This window comes from Pongo pygmaeus, chromosome 19, assembly GCF_028885625.2.
Source record: "Pongo pygmaeus isolate AG05252 chromosome 19, NHGRI_mPonPyg2-v2.0_pri, whole genome shotgun sequence".
In the NCBI taxonomy this organism is placed as follows: Eukaryota; Metazoa; Chordata; class Mammalia; order Primates; family Hominidae; genus Pongo; species Pongo pygmaeus.
The window spans coordinates 2,087,648-2,097,944 of record NC_072392.2 but is presented as its reverse complement, the minus strand read 5'-3'; the positions used below and the strand labels follow the sequence as shown (position 1 = coordinate 2,097,944).

Here is a 10,297-nt window from a genome sequence, read left to right as displayed (position 1 = left end):
CTGGCGCCGGGCGCTTTTCCTCCCAGCGCGGCCACCGTCGTTCGGAAAGGGAGGGCGGCAGGGGGCGGGGAAAGGCCGGGAGGTGGGCGAGCGCGCGCGCCGCCCGTCTGTGGTGGTTTCCTGGCTGCGCGCGGCGGTGGCGGAGTAGCTACGGCTGTAGCAGTAGCCGCGAAGATGGCGGAAGGGCTGGAGCGTGTGCGGATCTCCGCGTCGGAGCTCCGCGGGATCCTGGCTACTCTGGCCCCGCAGGCCGGGAGCAGAGGTGAGTCGCGCCGCCCAGCTCCTGGGCCGGGCCTGCCCGCCCCGCCTCCCTCTCCTCCTCCTCTGCCTCCTCCCCGCTCGGCCCTCGGCTCCGGAGCCCCCGCCCCTTCCCCCAGCAGTAGGCGCTGGGGCCGCGGCGGACCCTCGCTGCCCTGCCTCTCCCGCGGGTTAGTGCGGGGTCGGGCTCGGCCAGTCCTGGCCCGCTCCGGGAGCGCCTGGCCCGAATTCCTGCCTCCACCCTCTTTCTCACCGCGAAGGTGACTGTTCCTTTTGCCCCAGCCCTCTCAGACCCGCCCCGGATTCCCAGGCATCGGGAGACGAGGAAAGGCGTGGGGTCTGGTGGAGGCCCCCGGCGTATCGCTCTCCAGGCCGCCCTCCGCGGGCCTGCCCCGGCCACCGCTTTAGCGTCGGAGAGGAGGAATTGGGGAGAAAGGTTTAACAGCCTGCGACTTCCTTGCTGAACTTTTCCCCCCCAAGACAGGCTTCCGAAAGCTGCGCCACCGGAGGGATCCGGGACCTCAGACTACTCGGGTTTGGCCCTGGCATGTGTGGGAGCAGTTTTTATTAGAGAGAATGCTCAATTTGCAAGTTAATTTCAAGTCTCCAGGCACGTCAGGAAAGTAAGAAAGATTCTAAGTGTCTCACTTCTCCTGCGTTAGGCAATAGAGTTGTGTAGAATGGTAGCTGTGATAGGTGCCTTCTTTAGGTTTGCGTCCAGTCTGTGAAATTGGTTTTTGTTGATTAACAGAATTGGATTATTAAGGCTATTTTCTCCCGCTGCTCTAGAAAGTAGTAGGAATAGCTCTCCCCATCCCCCCCACCCCACCAAGTTACAGACTGCCGAGGGTGAGCCATTCTTGGGTTAAACTGCTTTATCTTTGTGGATACTTCATGAACTTGCCTTTTAAACTTCTGAAAATAGTGAAGCACTATCCTAAACCTTACTCTGTTTTTTCAATAGTGAAGCATTATCCTAAACCTCAGTCTCTTTTCTTCCCCGTTTTCTTACATCTACAAAAAGTAAATGTACGTGCTGGAGCATATGATTCCTGTTTTGGGCTTGTTTGCATTTATATTTAGAGAGCAATACTAGGATTAAAAACTTTTTTATTGTTGTTATTATTATTGTTTGAGACGGAGTCTCGCTCTGTTGCCCAGGCTGGAGTGCAGTGGCGCGATCTCTGCTCACTGCAACCTCTGCCTCCCGGGTTCACGCCATTCTCCTGCCTCAGCCTCCCGAGTAGCTGGGACTGCAGGCGTGTGCCACCACGCCCGGCTAATTTTTTGTATTTTTTGTAGTGACGGAGTTTCACCGTGTTGGCCAGGATGGTCTGGATCTCCTGACCTCGTGATCCACCCGCCTCGGCCTCCCAAAGTGCTGGGATTACAGGCCTGAGTCACCGCTCCCGGCCTATTATTATTATTTTGAGGCGGAGTCTCACTCTGTCTTCCAGGCTGAAGTGCAGTGGGGGGATCTCAGCTCACCTTAGCCTCCACCTCCGGTGCTCAAGTGATCCTCCCACCTCAGCCTTCCGAGTAGCTGGAATTACAGACCTGCAGCACCACACCTGGCTGTTTTTTGTATATTTTATAGAGACAGAGTTTTGCCATGTTGCCCAGGCTGATCTCGAACTCCTGGCCTCAAGCAGTTCCCGCCTCAGCCTCCCAAAGTGCTGCGATTACAGGCGTGAGCTACTGCACCTGGCCTATGCTAGGATTTTACATAGCATTCCATTTGTGTACTTGATAATATTCTCCCGAATTCTGTCACTTTTCCACTGTAATGTTTAGTGGTTACTTTTGATAATGGTAACAGATACTTTTTTAAAAAACCAGATACTTAAGTATCTGTCCGCCAGGCTGGAGTGCAGTGGTGCGATCTTGGCTTACTGCAAGCTCTGCGTCCTGGGTTCACGCCATTCTCCTGCCTCAGCTTCCCAAGTAGCTGGGACTACAGGCGCCCACCACCACGCCCGGCTAATTTTTTGTATTTTTTGTTGAGACGGGGTTTCACCGTGTTAGCCAGGATGGTCTCGATCTCCTGACCTCGTGATCCGCCCAGCACGGCCTCCCAAAGTGCTGGGATTACAGGTGTGAACCACTGCGCCTGGCCGAGAGTGGTTTCTAAAGTCCTGTTTTATTCTTAATTCTTGAGTTCCCAGTTCTTGGCATTTTGAGAGTATGTCACAATCTTTCCATCAGCATCCAGGGAAAGTTCCCTTATGGAACTTTTTTCTAATCATAATTCCATCATCATAGTAGCAGTTAGTGTCAGTATTCTAGTATGATAGTCTGAGCAGTATTTTGGTAACTCTGCGAGCTACTGTTAGTGAGTTGGTGAGGATGGGTGAAATTGAAGAATGTGAAAGGAACTGCTTGCTGTTTAATTCATCAGCAGGTATGTTATTTGGTAATTGGTATCCTGAAGAAGAGAATCATCCTGGTCAAGTTTAAAGACTAGAGTTGCATTTTTTTTCTCCAGAGATGTCCAGGACTGATAATTGTTATAATACCCCCCCTTTTTCTCCTTTTTTACTTTTTCCCCCTGCTGTTATGTTAAAAGAACTTAGCAACCCAGGAAAAAGAGGCAGAAGAAAAGGCCGAGGTGGATTCACAGGCTCTATAGATAGAGAACAGTGTAGTGCTGAAAAGGTTATAGAGATCTTTTGTTCTGACAATAATGAGGTAGTTTGGGGTCTTGGATTTCTGAATATGACTTGGATAAACATAAGGAGATGGGTTTCCCCTGTTTCCCTTACCTAAGTGTGGGTAGCCCCAACACAGTTAGGTCCTTAGCCTTGTGAATTGTTGAACAAGTGTTGTAAACCCAGAATTTCTGCTTCTACAGAAATGTTCTTCTTTGCCTACCAATATTAACATTTGGATGTGTAATTCTTGCTCGACTTTTTTGTTACTTAACCAGAATGACAGTCTTTCCCCCATCTTCCTTCTTTATTCTTATCTTCTACCTTTCCCTCCCAAACTCTTTCCTTGACATAACAGAAAACATGAAGGAATTAAAGGAGGCCAGGCCGCGCAAAGATAACAGGCGTCCAGATCTGGAAATCTATAAGCCTGGCCTTTCTCGGCTAAGGAACAAGCCCAAAATCAAGGAACCCTCTGGGAGTGAGGAATTCAAAGATGAAATCGTTAATGACCGAGATTGCTCTGCTGTTGAAAATGGTACACAGCCCTTTAAAGATGTCTGCAAGGAACTGAACAACCAACAGCAGAATGGTCCTATAGACCCAGAAAATAATCGGGGACAAGAATCCTTTCCCAGGACTGCTGGACAAGAGGATCGTAGTCTAAAAATGATCAAAAGAACAAAGAAACCAGACCTGCAGATCTATCAGCCTGGACGACGTTTGCAGACTGTTAGCAAAGAATCAGCCAGTCGGGTGGAGGAGGAAGAAATCCTCAATCAGGTAGAACAACTGAGAGTAGAGGAAGATGAGTGTAGGGGAAATGTTGTGAAAGAGGAAGTTGTGAATAAACCAGACAGGGCTGAGATAGAAAAGAGTCCAGGTGGTGACAGAGTAAGGGCTGCAAAGGGAGAAAAAGGAAAGAGGATTGAAAAAGGGGAGGGGATGAGGAAAACCAACGATGACCCGGCCCAGGGGAAGCCAGGTTCTGCAAAGCGCTACTCCCGCTCAGACAAACGAAGGAATCGCTACCGCACATGCAGTACCAGCTCAGCTGGCAGCAACAACAGCGCTGAGGGAGCTGGCCTGACTGATAATGGATGTCGCCGCCGCCGACAGGATAGGACCAAGGAGAGGCCACGACTGAAGAAGCAAGTGTCTGTGTCCTCAACCGATTCCTTAGATGAGGACAGAATTGATGAACCTGATGGATTAGAACCCAGGAGGAGTTCAGAAAGGAAGAAACATTTGGAAAGAAACTGGTCTGGCCGTGGGGAGGGTGAGCAGAAAAGCAATGGTAAAGAAAATCGAGGCACTCTTCGTGTCACTTTTGATGCAGAAGCCATGAACAAAGAGTCTCCCATGGTGAGGTCAGCCAGGGATGATATGGATAGAGGAAAGCCTGACAAAGGCTTGAGCAGTGGGGGCAAAGGCTCTGAGAAGCAGGAGTCCAAAAACCCGAAACAAGAACTTCGGGGTCGTGGTCGTGGCATTCTGATTCTGCCTGCCCATACCACCCTATCTGTTAATTCAGCAGGTTCTCCAGAGTCCGCACCTTTGGGACCTCGGCTTTTGTTTGGATCTGGTAGTAAGGGACCTCGGAGTTGGGGCCGTGGAGGCACCACACGCCGATTGTGGGACCCAAACAATCCTGATCAGAAACCTGCTCTAAAGACTCAGACGCCCCAGCTACATTTCTTGGACACTGATGATGAAGTCAGCCCTACATCTTGGGGTGACTCACGCCAGGCTCAAGCATCTTACTATAAGTTTCAAAACTCTGACAACCCCTATTATTACCCCCGGACACCAGGCCCTGCCTCCCAGTATCCCTATACGGGCTATAACCCTCTACAGTACCCAGTGGGCCCTACAAATGGTGTGTACCCAGGGCCTTACTACCCAGGCTACCCGACTCCGTCAGGACCGTATGTATGTAGCCCTCTACCTGCCAGCACCATGAGTCCCGAGGAGGTAGAGCAGCACATGAGGAACCTGCAGCAACAGGAGCTGCACAGGCTTCTCCGGGTGGCTGATAACCAGGAACTGCAGCTCAGCAACCTGCTCTCCAGGGACCGCATCAGTCCGGAGGGCCTAGAGAAGATGGCGCAACTCAGGTATGATGTGGTCTGTTCTGGCTGGAGGGAAATGGGGATCAGCCGGAGGTGTATAGATTCCTATGGCTGAGGAAGGTAGAAACTTTTTAGCTGAGCCACTGGGTATTATCTCCTTTTCACTTTGTAAGGGAAGGGCAGTTGGAAACAGAACAGAAGTTTTATTTCTAGTCTTTTTTTTTTTTTTGAGATGGAGTCTCACTCTGTCGCCCAGGCTGTGGCACTATCTTGGCTCATTACAAACTCCGCCTCCTGGGTTCACACTAGTCTCCTGCCTCAGCCTCCCAAGTAGCTGGGACTACAGGCGCCTGCCACCACGCTCGGCTAATTTTTTGTATTTTTAGAGAGACGGGGTTTCACTATGTTAGCCAGGATGATCTCGATCTCCTGACCTTGTGATTCGCCTGCCTTGGCCTCCCAAAGTGCTGGGATTACAGGCATGAGCCACCGCGCCCGGCCCTATTTCTAGTCTTAGAAATGATTGTGCATCCTACTTCTTCTTTAAGAAAAAATTATCTTTAAGGGATCATGGAATCTTGAAATGGAAAAAGACTTTGTAGAATGCCAAGAAATGAACAACATATAACTTGCAATGAAGATCTTATTTCAGTTGTTAAATTTAGGTGAAGACATATGGGGAAAAACTATTTTCCTAGACACAACTATCTTTAGAATGACATTCTGCTCTGCAGAATGGAAACCAGAGTGAGTTACTCTACCTGGCCACATTTTTTATTTCCTGCCAGGGGAGGTGGTTAATTTGCGGGAATCTCAAAACTTGAGTCTAGCTTTTTCTGTGGTGTATTTGGAGCTGGAAGTTGCATGTATTTTATTCCAGAGCTGAACTGCTGCAGCTATATGAGCGCTGTATTCTATTAGATATTGAGTTCTCTGATAATCAGAATGTGGATCAGATCCTGTGGAAGAATGCTTTCTATCAGGTGATTGAGAAGTTCAGGCAACTTGTCAAGGATCCGAATGTTGAGAACCCAGAACAGATTCGGAACAGACTTTTGGAGCTCTTGGATGAGGTAAACTGTCATCTTTTTGTCCTCAGGATAAAGGCTTCAGCATTCTGTAGTTATGATGGATTTTTACTACCTGAAATGCTATGTTTTAAAACAGAATATCGACAAAAAACTGCCCTTTTCTTGGGTTCTGAGCCTGCCCTACACCAGTTGCTTCCTTGGGACCGTAAATTACTGGCTATTGGAGTTTTGAGATTGAAAGCTTTCTGAATGCCCTGGCCTAAAAGAGAGAGAATGAGAATGTGTATGTATGTGTTTATGTTTGTGTGGAGAGAGAGTGTGTTTGTGTGTTTATGTATTCATATCTTTAAAACCATGGAGGCTTCGACTGTGAATTTGTCTTGTGCTCGAATTGGTGGCCACTGAATATTGTGCATGCCTCCCTTTTCATAGGATGTCTGAACATTAGCAGAACTGTGAAAGGGTTATCTGCCCCGGTTTTTTGTGGATAGGTTGGATTAGAATAGATTGATTCAGTCATTTCTTTTTTTCTTTTTGTAGGGTAGTGACTTCTTTGATAGTTTGCTTCAGAAGCTACAGGTTACTTACAAGTTCAAACTGGAAGACTACATGGATGGTCTTGCCATTCGCAGCAAGCCATTACGCAAGACAGTAAGCTACCTTCTTTATTTATCTTAAATTTTCATTCATTTAGTAAGCATTTATCTAGTGTTAGGTATGTGCTAGACACTACTGGGTGTTGAGGATAAAAGAATGAAAGGTACAGTTCAGTGCAGGGACAGATAGATTAAACCAATTGTAATGTCATATGTACTGTGGTAATGGTATATAGCAGTGGTCCCCAGCCTTTTTTCTTTCTTTCTTTTTCGTTTTTTGAGACGGAGTTTCATTCTTGTCACCCAGGCTGGAGTGCAGTGGTTTGATCTTGGCTCACTGTAACCTTCAACCTCTGCCTCCCAGGTTTAAGGGATTCTCTTCTGTCAGTCTCCCGAGTAGCTGGCATTACAGGTGCCCACCACCAAGCCTGGCTAATTTTTGTATGTTTTGTAGAGATGAAGGTTTCATCATGTTGCCCAGGCTGGTCTCGAACTTCTGACCTTCCGTGAGCCACCCGCCTCGGCCTCCCAAAGTGTTGGGATTGCAGGCATGAGCCACTGGGCCTGGCCAGTCCCTAGCCTTTTTGGTACCGGGGACTGGTTTCGTGGAAGACAGTTTTTCCATGGACGGGGATGTTGGGGCATTAGATTCTCATGAGGAATGCATAGCCTAGCTCCCTCGCATGCTTAGTTTGCGCATCTGTGAGAACTAATACCACCGCTGATCTGACAGGAGGTAGGGTTCAGGTGGTGATCCTTGCCTGCCCACCGCTGAGACCAGAGACTGGTACCAGTCCGCGGCCGGGGGGTTGGGGACCCCTGGTATAGAGTGTTGAAGGGCCATAGAGAGAAGTGAATCTTACTTAGCCTGGTGGGGCCAAGGAAGGCTTCTTGGAGATTGTCAAGCTGAGTTTTGAAACATGACTAGGAGTTTGAAGGTGGGAGGGGCAGTTTAGATAGAGGGTCCAGCCAAAGAGAACCAGGCATTGTTGGGAAAGTGCAAGAACTTCAGTATGCTGGTGTTTGTAGTGTGGAGGGGGCTATTGTAGGTGGAAAAGCTAACGAAGTGGGAAGCGACTAGGTCATAAACTCTCATATGCTATGCCGAAGAGTTTGGACTTCGTTCTGAAAGCACTGAGGAACCATTAATTGATTTTTTAGTAAACGGATAAGGTAGATTTGTTCTTAGAACCAGTCACTTGGGTAAATTGGTGAGTTTGGATGGGAGGTGGGCAAGAGTGGAGATAGAGGAGTCAGGTTGTAGGTCTGAACTAAGATAGAGGTCATGGAGATGGGAAAGAGAAGACGGATTGGAAAGAAAGAAAGGAAATAGAATGGAATTGTTGACTGATTTGGTGTGAGGGATGAGATTGGAGGCATGAAGAGTCTGAATCATCTCCCAGCTGGTAGTCCAGGGGAGTGGCTGCAAAGGAAGAGATTGGTTCAGGTTTGGATATGCTGAGGTGGAGGTGTGTGTTACAGGAACTTGAAAATGAACAAGTGAATATTGTGGTCTCTCTGGAGGTCGGGAGAAAGCTGGGCTGGTGATAGAGATTCATGAGTCATCATGATACAGGTGGTGGTTGAAGCAAAAGTTGGGGTACTGGGAAGGCTGGCCAGAGACGGGGGTTACATTTCAAGGTGGGGGTAGGTAAAATTGTCAAGTGCAATGGAGCTGTCAAATGTTAAGATTACTAAAAAGTGTCCATTGGATTGGATGAACTTATCAAGAGTAATTTAGTTGGGGAGACTGGAAGCCAGATTGTGGTGAAAAGAGATAAAACAGTAGAGATTGCGAGAGAGTAATATAGACCATTCTTTTAAGCATCTTGGCTGCGAAGGCAAGGAGGGAAGACAGCTAAAAGAACATAGGGTTCTGAGAGAAGGCTTTTTGTTCTTTGTTTTTTGTTTTGTTTTTTTTTTTTTGTCTGTACCACGCCTGGCTAGTTTTTGTTTTAAGATTGGAAAGTTGAGCATGTTTAGGAAGCAGTTAGAGATTCATTAGAGAAAGCAGCGTGATTTATGGAGCAGAGGCTTCCTCTTGCCTTTTTGCTCCTTCTACTACATACACACTTTCTTACTGATGGACAGATGTTTTTGGCCGGGCACAGTGGCTCACTCCTTAATCCCAGCCCTTTGGGAGGCCAAGGCAGGCAGATCACCAGAGGTCAGGAGTTTGAGACCAGCCTGGCCCAACATGGCGAAACCCCATCTCTACTAAAAATACAAAAATTAGCTGGGTGTGGTGGTGCACGCCTGTAGTCCCAGCTACTCAGGAGGCTGAGACAGGAGAATCGCTTAAACCCAGGAGGCAGTGGTTGCAGTGAGCCAAGACTGCGTTATTGCACTCTAGCCTGGGCAACAAAGTGAGACTCTATCTCAAAAAAAAAAAAAAAGTGTTTATTGAGTTCCTCTTACATGCTTGGTGGTATTTTAGGCAGAGGCAATTCAGTGCAGATTGAAAAACGTGCTCCTGTTTCTTGGAGTTTAGTGTTTGACTGGGGGTGAGTACAGACATTGGATGAGTAATTGCTGATGGAGTGACTTTTGCCAAGGATGTTGGGGGTGTATACTGTAAAGGGTTAACCTGGTTTTAAAAAATTCTGGGAGACTGAGAAAATCATAGTTTAACGCTGAAGGCCAAAAGCATCAGCCAGGTGAAGGTGTATGTGTAGATGCCAGGAGAGGAGCATTCTAGGGGAAGAGGACAATATACTTAAAGGCCCTGAAGTGGAAAACAGTGTGGTGTGTTAGGGGAACTGAGGAGTCTGGTCTGACTGAGGTACAGAAAGTGACCGGGAATATGGTGCTGATGAGATAAACAGAGGCTCGGTCGTCCAGGACTTCATGCTGAGGATGACGGAGAGCCTTTGAAAGAATTTGTTTTTTTTTGTTTTTCTCTCTTATCAAGATGACAAAGTGGATGTAGTATGGAGGCATAATCAGTTCTCTTTGTGCTTTATCAGTTAAATACGGAGGATTCTTAACACCTTTGGGGATGTTCATTCATAGAATTTGTGGAACAGTTAGGACTTAGAGGGTATGTGATATGTAGTGATTATAACTTTGCTGAGGTACAAATTTGAGTTATGTGCTAGGTAGGAGGTTAATGTGCAGTAGCTATTTCGCTTAGTGAGTGTGCCTTCCTGAGGGGTCAGTATCTTCTCAATGAAGCTTTCTTTGTTCTTTATTCAGTGATATGTTAATTTCTTTTGTGTGGAGTGGAGTGGAATTATATTGTGTGCTGTGAGGTGGTGTTCCTTAGGGAGATATTTTGGTGGGCACATGTCTTGGGATTGGTTTACTCTGTTTTCTGAGTGACAGATGCCAAGCCAATCAGTGAGAAAACACATAGTACTGCACAGTGTGTGGCATGTTGGTAATGTTTGATAAAGGACGATTCATTGTTTTAGGCGAAGGTAATGTAATGCCGTGGCACAATTCAGTGATGTTAACAGTTTGAAGAAAGACTATAATGATGGCAAAAAAAGTGGCTGGGTGTGATGGCTCACGCCTGTAATCCCAGCACTTTGGGATGCTGAGGCAGACAGATGGATTGCTTGAGGCCAGGAGTTTGAGACCAGCCTGGGCAACATGGCGAAACCGTCTCTATTAAAAAATAAAAAATTAGCCAGGCATGGTGGCGCATGCCTATCATCCCAGTTACTCAGGAGGCTGAGGCACGAGAATCG

The 10,297-nt window shown here is 47.5% G+C and overlaps 1 protein-coding gene across 2 annotated transcripts in view; it reads left to right on the top strand.

Annotated features, from left to right (window-relative positions):
• Positions 1 to 49: 49 nt before the first annotated feature.
• SMG6 (SMG6 nonsense mediated mRNA decay factor) overlaps positions 50 to 10,297 on the top strand; it is a 247,592-nt gene continuing 237,344 nt past the window's right edge. The window contains exons 1-5 of one of the 2 annotated variants that reach the window (XM_063655726.1): positions 141 to 262; positions 743 to 881; positions 3,265 to 5,023; positions 5,859 to 6,051; positions 6,550 to 6,660. In XM_063655726.1, the coding sequence (XP_063511796.1) occupies positions 3,270 to 5,023; positions 5,859 to 6,051; positions 6,550 to 6,660 (2,058 nt within the window). In that variant the 5' untranslated portion in view covers positions 141 to 262; positions 743 to 881; positions 3,265 to 3,269. Of the gene's footprint in view, positions 263 to 742; positions 882 to 3,264; positions 5,024 to 5,858; positions 6,052 to 6,549; positions 6,661 to 10,297 lie in introns of both variants that reach the window. The other variant, XM_054459768.2, reaches the window with a different exon arrangement.